The sequence below is a fragment of the Procambarus clarkii genome, chromosome 62 (assembly GCF_040958095.1).
Source record: "Procambarus clarkii isolate CNS0578487 chromosome 62, FALCON_Pclarkii_2.0, whole genome shotgun sequence".
Taxonomy (NCBI): domain Eukaryota; kingdom Metazoa; phylum Arthropoda; class Malacostraca; order Decapoda; family Cambaridae; genus Procambarus; species Procambarus clarkii.
In genome coordinates, this window is record NC_091211.1 from 23,779,221 (window position 1) to 23,797,717 (window position 18,497).

General features: G+C 44.4%; 1 protein-coding gene across 4 annotated transcripts; it reads right to left on the reverse strand.

The window, feature by feature from the left end:
• Positions 1 to 2,614: 2,614 nt before the first annotated feature.
• LOC123766526 (multiple inositol polyphosphate phosphatase 1) lies at positions 2,615 to 18,086 on the reverse strand. Of its 4 annotated transcripts, none has more exons than XM_069308343.1 (13): positions 17,977 to 18,086; positions 13,803 to 14,021; positions 11,982 to 12,116; positions 10,893 to 11,071; positions 10,389 to 10,505; positions 9,834 to 9,978; positions 9,587 to 9,687; positions 9,301 to 9,410; positions 7,901 to 7,970; positions 6,569 to 6,711; positions 5,017 to 5,168; positions 4,349 to 4,383; positions 2,615 to 3,306 (listed from the first exon to the last, which is right to left on the reverse strand). In XM_069308343.1, exons 2-12 carry the CDS (start codon positions 13,969 to 13,971, stop codon positions 4,355 to 4,357), a joined length of 1,350 nt encoding a protein of 449 aa, XP_069164444.1. In that variant the 5' UTR covers positions 13,972 to 14,021; positions 17,977 to 18,086; the 3' UTR covers positions 2,615 to 3,306; positions 4,349 to 4,354. The 4 variants fall into 4 exon arrangements, with proteins under 4 accessions (XP_069164444.1, XP_069164443.1, XP_069164445.1 ...); XM_069308342.1 differs by lacking the exon at positions 17,977 to 18,086 and adding an exon at positions 14,772 to 14,895; XM_069308344.1 differs by lacking the exons at positions 13,803 to 14,021; positions 17,977 to 18,086 and adding an exon at positions 14,772 to 14,869.
• Between the last annotated feature and the right edge of the window lie 411 nt (positions 18,087 to 18,497).

Consider the following 18,497-nt stretch of genomic DNA (forward strand, 5'->3'; position numbering starts at 1 on the left):
GTAAGCACGCACACACACACACACACACACACACACACACACACACACACACACACACACACACACACACACACAATCCACAACATATCCAGTCATAAATACAGCCACACACATGTCACTGAATTACTCGCCTACACATTCACTGCAGCATGAATAATAACACCACCACGTTATGAGAGCATCGCCCTGACTCAGACAAGCACTAACACATGGCGGAGACGCGAGTGGTGGTAATAGAGCGAAAGAGAGGGGGGGGGGGAAACAGAAAGTAAAGTGAATGGGAGTGTCGTGGTGAAAGGTTGGTGGCAACTCTGTTGGAGACGGGAGGCTTATAGGGAGTGTTGTGGGATACCTCGACAGGCAAACAGATGGGTAGACAAACGCATACACTCAGGCAAACAAATCATGCAGACAGGCAAGAAATCATGCGTCTGAGTCTGGCGAACCAGAGAGGAAACGTCTACTGTATCTTCGGTTCGTATCCGCAGACCCAAAACGTTCACAATCTTTGATCATTCATTATAATCCCCCAAACTATAAATTTTAGACTGGTAGGATACCTAAACCTGCATTGGTTGGGACCTACATAGTCCCCTCGAATGCTAGGTAGAGGTGGTACCGTCTCTCTCTCTCTCTCCCCCGGGGTCGAGGCTCCAGTGATCCAAGTGAAAAATATATATAAAATGTTCGAATCCTCGTCACGGCCCTTGTGGATTTGTTCATTATATAAAATGATTCGCTTGGATCATAGGAGCCTCGAACCTGGGACTATAAAAGAGGAAGTTCGGAGTCCTGGCAACTGTACTGTGTGTATATGAAGAACAGCTGATAATTAAACCCAATTTTACGTTAATTTGAGGTTTTGTGAGCGTGTTGAAGACTTTCCTGCATGATGTAAGAGAGCAGGTGGTGAGCATGAGGGGCTGTGGTGAGCATGAGGGGGCTGTGGTGAGCATGAGGGGGCTGTGGTGAGTATGAGGGGGCTGTGGTGAGCATGAGGGGGCTGTGGTGAGCATGAGTGCTGTGGTGAGCATGAGGGGGCTGTGGTGAGCATGAGGGGGCTGTGGTGAGCATGAGTGCTGTGGTGAGCATGAGGGGGCTGTAGTGAGCATGAGTGCTGTGGTGAGCATGAGGGGGCTGTGGTGAGCATGAGGGGGCTGTGGTGAGCATGAGGGGCTGTGGTGAGCATGAGTGCTGTGGTGAGCATGAGGGGGCTGTGGTGAGCATGAGTGCTGTGGTGAGCATGAGGGGGCTGTGGTGAGCATGAGTGCTGTGGTGAGCATGAGGGGGCTGTGGTGAGCATGAGGGGGCTGTGGTGAGCATGAGGGGCTGTGGTGAGCATGAGGGGCTGTGGTGAGCATGAGTGCTGTGGTGAGCATGAGAACAGGTGTTACACTTTCGTCTTATGCTCATGATGTGAAGATATCAAATCTCTCCTTCACTAACATGACTCATTCTCTCTCCAAATATATTATGAATAACAAACATAATGAAAATAATTAATGTAACTATATTTATAGTTTATTATTGCTTCCATTATTTATATTTTCGTCATTATGTGTAGGAGGAAGCACTTTCTCCCAGGGAGAGTGTCTCTTGAGTGCGTGTCACCGTGTCTAAGTGGAGATGGTGCACGTTTAGTGGAATCACTCGAGAAACTATAGTTTTCTGGCCTGTCAACACCTGTCATATCTTCAGCATGTGTCATCGTGCCGTCCACGGCAAGCAACAGTGTTGGGGGCATTACCGACCCAAACCAGCACAGTCTGGGTATTTCCAGACAAAGAATGTGGTCAATACCTAACCCAAGAAGCCAACATGGCGTCCGTTAACTAATCGGGGGCATAAATCACGCGTTCAGAAATTAGGAAGTTTAACTTTCCAGTACTGGAGAGGTGAGAGCAGCGGCAGATGGCCACCTCACAGTGAGACGACCCGGGATCGAGGTAGGAGGTAAAGGAGTTAGACGTCAGTGAGGAAAGAGAAGGAGGCGATGGAGATAGGAAGCTTTAGCGGGAGGGATAAGGACTTGGATGAGAAATATTAGGGGATAGAGGGAAGGTGAATAAGGTTAGAGATTTGTTCGACATATTGAGTAGTGGGTTATTGAGCAATCAACCAATCGTTTGTGTTTATGCAAAATCTTCTTAAATTCAGTTTCCGATTTGAAGTGCCCTTAGCTCAGATATAGCACCACTCTGACACTCTTAAATTTTAAGCCTTCATCAAATACAAATATCTTTGATCCCCTTGGAAGATCCTTTAGAGTCCTCTTGCATTGAGGTGACCGGCACGACCAAAGTGACTCAGGATTAGGTGAAGCCTGTCGGTAAGGAATACCCTAGAGGCCTACAGGACCCATGCACGACCACGTGCACCCTGAATCTAGCTGCATTGCTCTCATCTTTGTTAAACTGAAATTGACAAGGGTTAAAGGAAGGGAATTATCGGGGGAAAGCGCCAAGCCATTACGACTGTATAGCACTTGGAAGAGGAGTCAGGATAATGATTTGTCCTGACCATCTGCCATTGTAAAATGGTGACGCTGCATGCAGTTGCAATCTGGGCGAAGTAGAAATCGACGTAAGGGACCACATTCCCTTCAATAATAACATTCTGATAGTTTAATCTTTTTATTCAACAAATTGTACATTATCTTTTGCGGTCACCAGATAACTACTCAACATTCTAACAGAAGCGAAAGTTCGATTAAGGCAGCGTCTGGGATTCTCTCGGACATAGGTTTGAACCCTCGTCACGGCCCTTGTGGATTTGTTCATTTGTTTATTCTATGTTGTGGAGGAGCCAATGGAGGCCTCATTGACTCTGTTTTAGGACAAACTCGCCACGATGACGTCGGGTAATTTGGGGAGTAGTTCAGCAAGGGATTCTCAACCAAAACTGCTGTGGGTGACCTGATTTGGAACTTTGCTAGGGCCTTTCGTGTATTATCTACGGGGTTAGAAGGTGCAAAATATGTCTTTCGTCACTATGGAACTCCAGGAAGGAGTTAGTCAGTCCTCACTCTTCGCAAGTCCATTAGATTGATGCGCCCAGTGTGATACTAGGTGACGAGAGGTTAGCCGGCCAAATGGTTGATGTGGCGGGTCAGGTGGTTGATGTGGACGGTCAAGTGGTTGATTGGTTTTACAGGTGGTTGCTGTAGCCGCCAAGTGTTTTACCTGGCCACTCAGGTGGTTTGTGTGTCCGTTCAAGTGGTTTAAGTAAAGGTGCTTTGTGTCCAAGTGGTGAGAAAGTAAAGGGATCCCACCACGCCTGCTGCCCACGCCGGCTTGGGACCACTGGCTGGGTGAGGAAGGATTTGATTAGTTTCAAAATACTCTATATCTTTATTTACACTTGACTCAGCACAAGTGAACGCTTGTATGCTCACATACATAGCACAGACCTTTCCACTCACACGTATATGCAACAAAACTCGTATTTCTTCCGTTAGAAATATATAAACCAAAACAAATGCCACAACCAGCACCATCATTTAGTCCTTGGGACCAGACGAGATATTTTCCCGGGCCATAGAAGAATATAAAGATAAGCTTTATAAGCCAGTGTATACTAAAACATTGGAGTAGAGTTCCGGACTCGTGGAGGACTAATTTAGCAGTGATTTTTAAGAAGGGGGATAGATCATGTACATAGAGCTGTCGACCAATTAGTTTGATGTCTATTGTGTGAAAATTTTTTGAATCTATAATCGTAAATGCCATTGATGGATATATAGAAAAACACAGATCATCAAAGGCTACACAGCATTGTTGAGCAAAGAGCCGTTTAGTTTAGTTGAACTAAAAACCATTGCACTAAAGTTTAACAAATTGGATCTAATTTTTGTTCATGGATAAGTGAAGAAATCAATTGTGGAAATAATCTCATTATGTAGGCTATATAGACTTTAACAAGGCCTTTAATACTGTTTCTCATTAAAGACTAATTAGCAATGTAGAGGAACATAATATTGGAGAGGAGACCCGTAACTGGAACAAGGTATAGACCCGTAACTGGAACAAGGTATAGACCCGTAACTGGAACAAGGTATAGGAACCTCAAAGTAAAGGAAAAGTTGCGAGGGGACACTATAGCAAAGTTGCGAGTCTCAGGGCTGTCTTGGGACCTTTGTTCTCGTGTATATAAACAAATTGCACTCGGGACTGAACAGCAACATTAGCAAATCTACCAAAATACAGAAATCAGGTGACAAATAAGTACAGACGAAGACGGAAAATCACTACAAGACTACATTAGCTTTTAAAATGGATTAAAGATTGTCAAATACATTTTTAATGAACATAAATGTAGGCTCTCTGAGCCTAGGAAATAATAGAATTACCAGATATCAGTTGACCGACGTTGAAATAGCCAAATCTGAAAGCGGAAAAAGATCAGTCATCGTTAGTAGGGAGATTTAGCCAAAAAAATCAATACATGCCATTCAAACAGGATACTGAGATTTATATAGAAGCATTAGTAATAAAATATAAAATGTTTTTCACGTTTCATCTTGCTCTTGTCAGGCCCTATTTAGCATACACAGTTTGGGAACCGTACCTAAATGGACCTAAATTCGTCTGAAAATGTGCAGGGTAACGAATACACATCGTTACGAACCTCCTTTATGAAGAGAGGTGAAGAAAGCGTAATAATAGTTTTTAAAAAATGCGAAGGGAAATGAAGAACATAATGGGAACATTCAAATGGATGAAACGGTGTAATAATGGGGAGCAAACTATAAGCATAGTATTAGTATCCATCTTGTTAGGACATGAAGTACTGGATGTAACTTGGAAAAGTTTTAGATTCAGAAAGAATTAGGTTGATACTGGTTTAGTATTAGGCTTGTGGTTTATGAAACTGGTTGATACTAGGCTTGGAGATTAAGGAACCGGTTGATGGACAAATTATTACACATGTCGCTGGATTGTTTTAAGTGTAGGTTAGACATATACATGAGTGGACGTGATTAGGTGCAACTTCGAGCACAATCATGGGAACACTAACCTGCCGTGAGGGTGTTGTGGCAGATGGCGTCCAGGTCACACTGCAGGAACTGGCCGTAGGTGGCAATGAACTCATCCCACGTACACCCAAGGGAGCTGGCACACCCACCTAGAGACACCACCTGCTCGCTCACAGCCGCGCTCACCCACCACCTGAGTGAATAACGACACGCCACCTGATTTTGGATCTCTTGCTTATGGAATTTAATAACAAAGGATATTTAATTAGTGAATCTGTCCTAATTGACTTCATCTATATGCTAGGTCTCGAGTTCATGGCGTGAGCGCTGAGGTGCTATTGAGCGTTGTGCTCATGTCACAGTACACGTGCTCAAGGGAGGGAGACGCACACAATAGATTACTTTATGAGGATTCCAAAACAACCAACCAAAGGTGTTCTCTTGAACAGCTTTCCTAAAGTTTTCTTGAGCAGAAAATTTATACTAAAAATTATTCATTATACGATATTTATAATTATTTAGCAGTAGTCTGATAGGGTTTAAACTCGATAATTTGTTTATATTACCTTGTTTCATATATTAATAACATTGTAAAATATAATGACATAAAATTTGAACAATATTGCTCAACAAATTATTAAAATTTCAACACTCTAATGCAAATAAATTTTCCTTAAGTATATCAATGTACATTTTCTCTGAAAGTTTCAAGACTTCAAACAGGTTAGTCACAATATAATAAATTTCCTAATGTTATGTTTATTAACGACTGCTACCCATCCACCAGGACTAATCGGTAGGTACAGCGACGGTCTCTATACTTGCAAGTCGGTGTTCAATTCCCGATGTGCCCAGGAACTTGGAACCATTTCTGCCCTTGGTCCTCATATCCCAGTTCCTATCCTGTCATATATATATATACTGTATATGCCTTCCAGTTTCTATATATCTATATTGGCTGAGCGCTCCTACCTTACCTTTGAGAGTATTAATAAATGTCAATTAAAAATACAATTAATGTACAACTGGTGCATTACTAACGGAAATGTGAGACGTTGTGCTAAGGTGATAAGAGTGAAAGGTGGTTTTCGGATGATAAACTCGTAGGTGCAGGGAAGAAAATGTAAGATAAATATAGATAGAGCTTGGAGAAGGCCAAACGAAGAACGCTGTGTAAGTGACACTAGGTGAGTGACACAGGTGAGTGACACAGGTGAGTGACACTAGCCGGAAGACGTCAGCGGGAGAGAGAGAGAGCCAGCGAACATGATGCTTCAAGAGAAAGCGATTTACCGAAGTGTTTACTTGGGAGAGGATCCTAAAGCAACCTGTCCTCTTCCAAGAACTTCGCAATTCAATCGTATGCGTCACATAAGGCCAAAAATTGTCGTACTAGATAATGGAAGCGACGCGCGAAAGTGACGTACAGTTCCGTTTTGTGTTTTGGGTCATGCGATAGGTTAGGAGAGGACACTTTAAATTGACCGTTTTCTTGACGTTGTTAAACTTACGAGAACGGATTGCCTGAAGACCGAAAACATGACGCGCCGAGGGAAGGCGGCGGTGTGTGGTGTAGATGGCCGAGGTACTCACTGGTCAGCGCCGCAGGAGGAGAGGGTGAAGGCCACGTTGGTGGCGAAGCTGCCGTGTCTGGAGGTGCGCCAGAGGCGGTCAGGATCCTCATGATCGTGAGTGAGGGGCTTCGAGTCCAGGAACAGTCCCAGGCGGGTCATGACCTGTGAGAATAAAAGGGATACAGTTATGAGGAGGCAAAGCGATGCGAAAGGGTTCTGTCGGATTGCAAATATCATGAAACTCTTTAACTACTTTTGTTACACCTTATTACTTACTGAAGGGTTAAAAATGCATCTCTAACGCTCAAAACCGACCTTGTTACAAGCAGCTGGTAGTGTGAAAATAAGTCGATGATAAGTAATTAGGGGAAGCGCCAAGCCTGGAAGATTACTTAACCGTATGTGTCGAAAAATATACAAACTTTCCTAGATATAATTCAGGATGTTAATATAAGAGCAAAGACACACAGGGCCCTCGAAGTGAAGGATTTCATCGAGCGATAAATGACACAAGGTCGATGGTACGTTAGCAGAACGCGTACAATATCGTCCTATTATCAACGGATCTGTTTGGATACAGAATATCGCAATCATGAACCGAAAGCAGTGTATTACTCTTAAAAACAATGCAAAAGTTCAAAGGAAACTCCCCCCAAAAGGTGAAAATTTCAGCAAGAAACGGCAGGAAAGGAACATAAACCCGGAAAGAAACGCCCCCTAAAGAGTGTAAAATCAAAGAGAAACGTCTTGAAATGCGTAAAATCACAAACAAACGCTCGAGAAATATAGAAAAATAGTTTCCTCTACTCATAATGCTCTTTAAAAAACGCCTTAAAGTAGATTAGGACACGGAAGATTAAAAAGTTAGGACACGGCAGAACAAAGATTAGGACAAAATACGCAAGACTAAGAACATGAAAGATAAAGATCGGCCAATATTAGAGGAAGGTTAAGACAGGGAAGATCCCTAACATTGAGAGGTAGAGATACGAGCCTAACATTGAGAGGTAGAGATACGAGCCTAACATTGAGAGGTAGAGATACGAGCCTAACATTGAGAGGTAGAGATACAAGCCTAACATTGAGAGGTAGAGATACGAGCCTAACATTGAGAGGTAGAGATACGAGCCTAACATTGAGAGGTAGAGATACGAGCCTAACATTGAGAGGTAGAGATACGAGCCTAACATTGAGAGGTAGAGATACGAGCCTAACATTGAGAGGTAGAGATACGAGCCTAACATTGAGAGGTAGAGATACGAGCCTAACATTGAGAGGTAGAGATACGAGCCTAACATTGAGAGGTAGAGATACGAGCCCTCTACCCCAGGCTGGAGCTTGGGGGACTTACCGGTTGTAAAGCCTCACTGTGGCTGAAGTGGAAGACCCCGCTGGGTTCCTCTTGGCCCTCCACCACGGCACTGGAAGGCAAGTTCAAGTTCAAGTTCAAGTATGTTTATTGAGATAAGCAATAAATACATCTCAAAGGGATAGAGTAGCTTAGGCTATTTCTACCCCCCCCCCCCTGGAAGGCATAGTAACACGATGAAATATTATTTGACCTGGGCAAGATTATCATGACCTGGGCAAGATTATCATGACCTGGGCAAGATTATCATGACCTGGGGCAAGATTATCATGACCTGGGCAAGATTATCATGACCTGGGCAAGATTATCATGACCTGGGCAAGATTATCATGACCTGGGCAAGATTATCATGACCTGGGCAAGATTATCATGACCTGGGCAAGATTATCATGACCTGGGCAAGATTATCATGACCTGGGGCAAGATTATCATGACCTGGGCAAGATTATCATGACCTGGGGCAAGATTATCATTACCTGGGGCAAGATTATCATGACCTGGGCAAGATTATCATGACCTGGGGCAAGATTATCATGACCTGGGGCAAGATTATCATGACCTGGGCAAGATTATCATGACCTGGGGCAAGATTATCATGACCTGGGGCAAGATTATCATGACCTGGGGCAAGATTATCATGACCTGGGGCAAGATTATCATGACCTGGGGCAAGATTATCATGACCTGGGGCAAGATTATCATGACCTGGGCAAGATTATCATGACCTGGGCAAGATTATCATCACCTGGGCAAGATTTGGAATGGAAAAATATTATTATTTGACCGAAAAGTATCGATTCTAAGTTAAGCAAACAGCTACACGTACAGTTCCATAGAGTATTTGCTAGATTAATACAAATTCAGTTCAATAGAATTTGGTAGATTAATACATATACACTACAATCAAGCACGTATCTCACTAGAATACATACAGTGCCGGAAGGCATGAGTCTCTCTAATACACACGCACAACCATCAAACATTATATATATATATATATATATATATATGAGCACTCATAGTTTGTGTGCTCATATATATATATATATATATATATATATATATATATATATATATATATATATATATATATATAATATATATATATATATAATATATGAACCCACAAACATGGAGACAAATTAGATAAATTTAGATTTATGTAAAAGCCCTGGGTAAATACAGGTTTTGGAAATAGTATGCTGCAGATTTATGACACAAATTACCGGGTAACATAATAGACCTGAATTCGCTGGATTGTTTCAAGCGAAGGTTGAACATGTATATGAATGAACTGAGTTGGGTATAAATAGAACCTGCCCTCGCATGGGTCAATAAGCCTTCTGTGGTTCCATGTAATCGTATGTTCTTTGTAGGATTACCTGAAGTGCTGAAGGAGGTCCTGCACGGGAGGACAGGCCATCTCGTAGTTGATGGCGTGACCGTAGCCGTTGGTGTAGTAGTAATCAAGGTCTTGCCAGTACTCCAGCACCTGTCCACGGACGAGGTACAAATGTTAGGCTCGTATCTCTACCTCTCAATGTTAGGCTCGTATCTCTACCTCTCAATGTTAGGCTCGTATCTCTACCTCTCAATGTTAGGCTATTTTAGGCTATGGAGACAAAGAGACACAGAGGAAAAGACAGAGAGACAGAGCTAGCGACCCACCTTGAGGTCGTCGGGTGTGAAGACCACGCACCAGGCTGCTGCAGAAGGAGGGTCCCAGGCCTTGTAGAAGCGGCAGGCGTCGTATAGCACCAACACCTCGTCTACTCGGCAACAAACACGGTACATATAAAACAAAATCTGTCCTTGCCATGAGCTATTTTATGAGAACGTTTCAACAAGTTATTTTCAGCAGATCTAGCTACAGTTATTTACTAGGTACAACATATATATATACTCATGATCATACCCAATACGAGAGGGACTCCCAGACGGCGGGAGACGTTGAAAACGACTGAGGTCATCTCCTCTCCTTCTTCGAAGAGACGAGTCTCCAGGGTGGCGTCCGGGTTGTCTTCCACCTGCGTCTGGTAGTCACTACATACATCGTAGAACTGTGGGCCGAGGAGTGACTTGAGAGTGACGGAACCAGAAGCTGGTACGTAAATCATGGGAGAAACTACTTGAAGTGTTAATGCAAGTGTAATATCGGAGGAGGAAGAACTGAGGACCTGGTTGTACAGTGCTAGCCTGTTCGTGCATGAATTTAAAAACGAGATAATCACATCTCTATTTTATATGTTTCTCATTTCTAATACCATGAAAATGTCATCTATATATATGCAGTCATTTGGGGACGTTGTTGTAAAGGGATTTGAAGATTGTGTTCTGTGGAAAACATGGCGCTGAATAGCTTAAAACATTCCAATATTTGGCTCGAGACCTAAATTTTAGCATTCAAACCAAACCAAAACAGGAGAGCAGGGATCGAGATCGAGAGTGTGTTGAGAGAGGCGCCACGTACCCTCAGGAGAGGGTCGGGGTCGAGGGCCTCTGGTATGTACGCACTGTCGTCGCCGAAGAGCCCCAGGGCGTAGGAACGGGCGCTGGCCTCCGTCCTCTGCGTGGCTGTGTGGCGGAACTGTGGCACAAGAAAACGTTAACTACGTTCTATGATCTCTTCGAACTCAACTGGTCGTTAACATGCGCACTCGAACACTCGCAACCAAAATATGTTCTTGACACGATACAATCTTTTTATACACTAATATTATTAAACGCCAATTTAGATATACTTATTTTCACTTTGAATTAATACCTTTTATTAATTATTTAGACTGAATACATTCGTGTCAAAGCTTCTATTGTTGTCATTGAAAAAACTTATGAAAGTAACATACCAGAATTTACTGCAAGGTGATGTGTATATATATATATATATATATATATATATATATATATATATATATATATATATGTCACAAGAAAACACACTAGTAGTATAGACTGTGTCCCCTCTACAGCTCACCTTGAAGGAACTGTTGGTGAAGGGTTGGTCGAGCAGGAGAGGGAGAGATTCCTTGTACCTTGTGGCTATGGCTTCCAGTTCCCGGTATCCCTCGGGCGCCAACTGCGACGACCAGGTCATATTGAGGGCTCCTATCGACCAGCCCGTCAGCAGCGTCAGGTCCCCGTCACACAGCTCTCCTGGTGATGGTCAGGTAGGGACTATTACTCTCCTGGTGATGGTCAGGTAGGGACTATTACTCTCCTGGTGATGGTCAGGTAGGGACTATTACTCTCCTGGTGATGGTCAGGTAGGGACTATTACTCTCCTGGTGATGGTCAGGTAGGGACTATTACTCTCCTGGTGATGGTCAGGTAGGGACTATTACTCTCCTGGTGATGGTCAGGTAGGGACTATTACTCTCCTGGTGATGGTCAGGTAGGGACTATTACTCTCCTGGTGATGGTCAGGTAGGGACTATTACTCTCCTGGTGATGGTCAGGTAGGGACTATTACTCTCCTGGTGATGGTCAGGTAGGGACTATTACTCTCCTGGTGATGGTCAGGTAGGGACTATTACTCTCCTGGTGATGGTCAGGTAGGGACTATTACTCTCCTGGTGATGGTCAGGTAGGGACTATTACTCTCCTGGTGATGGTCAGGTAGGGACTATTACTCTCCTGGTGATGGTCAGGTAGGGACTATTACTATTAGTGTTTTATTTCGCTTGCTAGCTGATGCAACTTGCTTTCAGTTGTACAAAGTCAAACAAAAAGATTTCCTGCCCACAGTTCTGTCTCAAACCTCGGACAACCCACCTACACTCATCTAGTAGTGTCACAGGCATGAGCTGACAACCAGGTGTCCATCCCCCTCTAGAGGAACCAACCAACACCCCCTGGTTGAGGTATGTGATGAGTGTTGACAATGACCAGTCTCAACAACAACAGCAGCAGCTGTGTTTCCTTCAAAACCACCAACCCACAAAGAGTCCAGGATCCCATTGTCCTCCGAAGGTAATCTACAATCATCTTCCCTCATCAGTCGGTGAGATTATTGGTTAATTAATTTTCTACCCGCGACTATATAAGTGTTGCCAGGGGCACTGACCTTGACCTTCCTGGTGAGCGAGGAGAATGTCGATCTGGAGGCCAGGTAGGGTCAGCAGGAAGGCTGCCGTGTCATCGTCAGAGGGGTAACGAGTGCCGTGCCTCACCAGGTGCCATATCTGCCGTGGCTCACACCCTGCCTCACCCACACACACTAATTAGTTTAGTTAGTCTAATGCATTATTAGTAAGGCAAGTGGGCCGTAATAGAAAACGGATACATTTTGAAGAATGACTTGAGAATTATAAACTCCTTACGTAACCTATAACGATGTTCTGGGCGCTGATCTACTTAACTTCAGGAGACACATTCATCACCATCTTACATACTCCCACAATACTTACGTAATCCTTGGTTAACCTGTAAACAATGGTTACTTAATCCTAATTAACCTGTCGTGCTCACAATCACCTGTCTTAGAATCCTTTGCAGGGCGAGACTATTTTTCAAATCTCCTTTCATTCATTCGATGTCTCTGTCCACCTAGCAGTAAATTGGTTCTTTCTGTCAGCTGACCGTTTTGGGTCGCTTCCTGAGGAATGGTCAAATACTATATTCGAGAAATTTACAGTCTCCGTGGTGTAGTGGTAAGACACTCGCCTGGCGTTCCGCGAGCGCTATGTCATGGGTTCGTATCCTGGCCGGGGAGGATTTACTGGGCGCAATTCCTTAACTGTAGCCTCTGTTTAACGCAACAGTAAAATGTGTACTTGGATGAAAAAACGATTCTTCGCGGCAGGGGATCGTATTCCAGGGACCTTAGGATTAAGGACTTGCCCGAAACGCTACGCGTACTAGTGGCTGTACAAGAATGTAACAACTCTTGTATATATCTCAAAAAAAAAAAAAAAAAAAAGAAATCGACTTTCCCACAGAAGCACACACAAACACAACTTAATTTCCAAAGGTCATATGTCCAAAACTAGCATCGTCCACCATCAAAGCATGTAAACGCTGCGCGTACTAGTGGCTTTACAAGATTGTAATTATTATATTATGTATCCTCACAATCCCAATGTACCTTCTTGTATATATATAAATAAATAAATATTCGAAATATCTGCAACTAGCGGGCAAACCATGTTTAAGTAGCGTTTAATCAACGTAGGGTAATTTTTTTTTTAACGTTTTGATTCATTATTAAATCTACGTCGTTTGCCCAGCACTGACCAGGAGGTTTACTAAGGTTAGGAAAGTGGCTCTAATTTAGGCAATTCTCAAGTTACTCCTCGAAAAGTTCGTCTTCTGTTACAGTTTGATTTTATAAACTTCGCTGAACACTAACTCAAATATTTAATTAGTTATATTGAAAACGTAAAACTTTTGTATATAATTGTAATATATATATATATATATATATATATATATATATATATATATATATATATATATATATAACTTTAGGCTTCAATCAAGGTCATCACCAAGGTCGATCTGCTGACCTTCCCCAGACTACAACCCCTCAGTAGGTGCCTCACTCCCAAGGCACCAATTTACTGCTAAGTAAACAGAGAACATTCGGTGAAATTATTTCTGTCCCGCCACGGGAATGGGAGCCGAGATCCCCGATTGTTAGTCGAGAACGAAGCCAACTGTGTTGCTATCATTATTTCCAGCGTAGCTATGACTGAGCTATCTTTCGGCGATAAACCCGAATAACGGATGTGCAAGATAGACTTATCTGTATCTCCTGGGACCTCTTTACCCTGCTCCATCGCCGCCTCCAGGAAACTACTGAAGTAAATTATCACAAGAGCTAACACATGCACATGATGTAGTTACGCTATGCGCTGCTACAGCCACACGAGTCTCTGCAACTCACCTTCCGGAACGATTTCCTCGGGAGTGACCTCTCCTCTGGCCAAATTGTAAGCCGTCTTGGTGGAGAACCCGACGTAGGGGTCAGGGTCATCTGTGAAGCAGTAGACCTGCTCACCCTGACCACGAACCCCCGCCACCAGCGCCACCAGCAGGAGCGACTCTACCCACATGGAGGAGGAGGAGGAGGTAGCCGGTGTACTGCTCACTTATCGGCACTATCCTGTAGTAAATGTCTACAGTGAGTTATAGTTCTCGTTGTTCGGGACAATTGAGCACGTTTCCTTTCATCTGATGCACCTGTTTACCTAGCGGTAAAATAGGTACGTGTAGTTAGCCAACTGATGTAGGTTGCATCCTGGTGAAAGTCAGTAGTTGGTCTAGGGAGACCTAGATAAGCCTAAGACCAGGCTTTATATCCTCGACAACGGTATATATATATAATATAATATAATATAATATAATATAATATAATATAATATAATAATTATTCATTTTTAAAATCGAAATATTTTGTTGAAGGACAGGCAGCCAGTGTATATATGCATGTTAGGCTTATATGGAGGTCCCCCAAGGTCGAATTACTGACCCCGCCCAGGATGCAACCCCACAACATGCTGACTAACTCCTGGGTACCTATTTACTGCTAGGTGAACAGTGGCATTTGGTGATAGAAACGGCGCTCATGGTAACGATTTCTATCCCTGGAGGTCCCCTAAGGTCGAACTACTGATCCTTACCAGGATGCAACCCCATAACTGTTGCCTCACTCCCAGCTATCTAGTTACTACTAGGTGAACAGCTGCTTTAGGTGAAAGGAAATGTGCCCAATCATCTCTGTCCCGGCCGGGAATTTAATATGGGATCCTCGACTGCAAGTCGAGAAGGAAGCCAACTGTAGTGTAAAAAGACTTGCCACATCAAGCCGTAAATAAACTTAACGTATCAAATTGCGAGTGGAAATAAGGCTTACCTGGAGCGAGACAATGGACGCAGAGTGTGAATGAGCGGATGTGTGTCCCCGTACAGCTGAGGCGCCTCTGGTGGACCTCACACAACAATGTCCTCATATATTACCTCATTACCCCCTAGCCTGGCTCCCTCCCACTACCCCCATTCTCCCCCACTATCCACTTACCCATCATCACATGCCGTCCACTCCCCCTTCCCTTCCTCCTACCCGCACACCACATCCCTCCCACTCTCCTACCCCAATGCCCCAAGTATTCCGCCCGTTCTCTTGATTTGTCACTCCGTAAATAAATCCAACCTCTTTACCTAACCAGAAACGTACGAACCTATGCAACCCACCTAACCTATTGAGTCTGATGCGTAGAAAAATAGATATTTGTGAACCCTTTTCAAAATAAGTTTTTTTCAATTATCATTTTTCAGTGTCAGGAGAACTGCTCGCACGCCCGGCATCAATATGTGATATATTGTGAAGCAATTAAAGTAATTTAAGATAGGCGAACACTATCATAAATGTTTCGGAAATGTCTAAAGGCATTATTGATAATTATTTGACACTAAAAACCTTAACCAAGTGTCGCTGTATATCTTCCGTATGCACGTGACTCTAACCGTCCCCTTACCACCCACAGGATGGGTGTGTGGTGGAGCCCATGATAAGCACGTGACGGTAACATTGACCCACCAACCATCGGATGGGAATGGGGAGAGGGAATACATGGTAGACACGAAAAAAAAGTTGCATATAATAATTTCACCACAAATGAACAGTCCTTAAAACCACTGGGGTCCAGCACTTGAAGTCATGATTCATCACTGTTCTACCACCTCCCTTAAGATACATATATTTAATTCTTTTGTGGGGGACAGGAAGCCTGTGTACAAGTATGTATAAGAGAGTCGTATTAAATGGGTATGAATCTGACTGGAGAAATGTGGTAAGTGGTGTACCACAGGGGTTCAATTTGGGGCCAACCCTGTTTGTCATATGTATCAATGACATAAATGAGAATATTACAAACTACATCATCAAATTTGCAGATGACTCGAAGATTCTTGATAAAGTTGGAAATAATAATGATATTGTAGCCTTACAAAGAGATCTGCATGAACTCCTCAAATGGCCAGTAGACTGGCCACTTGAGAAGTTCAAATGGGGTTGTAGGAGTAGTATTTGGGGCTGTAGATGTATGTGGGGCTGTAGGAGGAGTGTGTGTGTGGGGCTGTAGGAGTGTGTGTGTGTGTGGGGCTGTAGGAGTGTGTGTGTGTGTGGGGCTGTAGGAGGAGTGTGTGTGTGGGGCTGTAGGAGGAGTGTGTGTGTGGGGCTGTAGGAGGAGTGTGTGTGTGGGGCTGTAGGAGTGTGTGTGTGTGTGTGGGGCTGTAGATGTATGTGGGGCTGTAGGAGGAGTGTGTGTGTGGGGCTATAGGAGGAGTGTGTGTGTGGGGCTGTAGGAGGAGTGTGTGTGTGGGGCTATAGGAGGAGTGTGTGTGTGGGGCTGTAGGAGTGTGTGTGTGGGGCTGTAGGAGTGTGTGTGTGGGGCTATAGGAGGAGTGTATGTGTGGGGCTGTAGGAGTGTGTGTTTGGGGCTATAGGAGGAGTGTGTATGTGGGGCTGTAGGAGTGTGTGTGTGGGGCTATAGGAGGAGTGTGTATGTGGGGCTGTAGGAGTAGTATTTGGGGCTGTAGATGTATGTGGGGCTGTAGGAGGAGTGTGTGTGTGGGGCTATAGGAGGAGTGTGTGTGTGTGGGACTGTAGGAGTGTGTGTGTGTGGGACTGTAGGAGTGTGTGTGTGTGGGGCTATAGGAGGAGTGTGTGTGTGGGGCTATAGGAGGAGTGTGTGTGTGGGGCTGTAGGAGGAGTGTGAGTGTGGGGCTATAGGAGGAGAGTGTGTGTGGGGCTATAGGAGGAGTGTGTGTGTGGGGTTGTAGGAGTAGTGTTTGGGGCTATGGGAGGTGTATGTGGGGCTGTAGGAGGATATGGAGCTGTTGGAGCCACCACATTACCCAAGGAGGAGTGAAGGTCGCTATACGTTAATCCCCAGGGAGGCGAAGAAGTTGCTATACAAGTATACCCCGGGATGCGTGGAGATTCTGTACATGTATACCAGGGAGGCATGTATACCAGGTAGGAATGGAGGACGTTATACATTGCTGAAAGTTTATGCGTCATATGTGGACGAGCCCGGATGAATGACTTGTCCAAAGGATGACGCTGGGACATTGTGTCCACCACATTCCTTGTCCAGTGCTTCCCGTCCCCTTGATCTCGTTCCGGTCGCCTCTCTCCATCTGGCTATAATTTTGTTAGTTTGAGCTTCAGTTTCGTTAGTTGCTGCTATAATTTGGTAACTATATGCTATGATTTGGTTAATATATGCTATAATTTGGCTAGTTCAAGATAGATTTAATTTGGTTAGTTAAACAGATTTATTTTGACTAGTAGAAGTAGATTTCATGTCTCCACGAATCGTGAGGGAAGTGTGATCACGAGTGTGTGTGTGTGACCTCTGGCCACCTCTCGGAGCTTGAGATAAGGCTGAGGTAAGACTGAAAGCCTTGGCAACAACACTCTCTTTAGTGGTGGGCTTAACACCTATCAATCAATGGAAGGTTATCAAATTAAGGTAACAACAGCAATTTGCTGACCAACTAGCCAGAATTCCTTAGTCTCGAACAGACTAAAGTAAACTGTGTGTATATACACAGAGGGGCTGAGTATACCTCTCGGTGTATTATGTCCCCTTTGTCGACCTGCCTTTGTTCCTCTCTTTTTGTCAATAAATCAAAGACGCAAATGAACCCTTTCTTAATTAAGAGTACATACCAATGTAAACTGGCTTGTATGAACCTATGAAGCCCCAAGCTTTGTATATTATTGTTTTAAATAAGCCGACAGAGTACCGGTAGGGAGCCGGTCGGCCGAGCGGACAGCACGCGGGACTTGTGATCCTGTGGTCCTGGGTTCGATCCCAGGCGCCGGCGAGAAACAATGGGCAGAGTTTCTTTCACCCCATGCCCCTGTTACCTAGCAGTAAAATAGGTACCTGGGTGTTAGTCAGCTGTCACGGGCTGCTTCCTGGGGGTGGAGGCCTGGTCGAGGACCGGGCCGCGGGGACACTAAAGCCCCGAAATCATCTCAAGATAACATCAAGATAACCTATGTAAAATAGTAGCTCAGATTCTGAGCACGAACTCTTGTGACTTACCTCGCGTGGTGGTGCGCTGAAGCAGGCGTGCAACGCACGGACACGGTGTAAGTCACTCTCTGGCAGCATGAACATGTGAACCGCCATGTGTGTGTGAGTGTGTGTCGAGGGGGTGAGGGTGGGTGGGAGGAGGAAGGGAACGGAACTATCAGGAGAAAGCGCCATGCCACTACGACTCGATAGCACTTGGAAGGGGGTCAGGAAAAGGATTTGGGATGGGATGGGACGGGAGGGGGGGGGGAGAAGGAATGGTGCCCAACCACTTGATGGACGGTCGGGGATTGAACGCCGACCTGCATGACGCGAGACCGTCGCTCTACCATCCAGCCCAAGTGGTTGGGCTGGAGGAGCAGGTCTAGAACTTTATCCCCTGCCTGCATTTTTTTTTTTGGGAGGGGGGGGGACCATGGGATGTATTAAAAAAAAATTTGTCCCGAGGGGCAAGTTTATTGGGCAGCGCCACTCATTCTGTGAGTGGGCACACCACCATAGTGACAGTATTGAGCAGCGCCACTCATCCT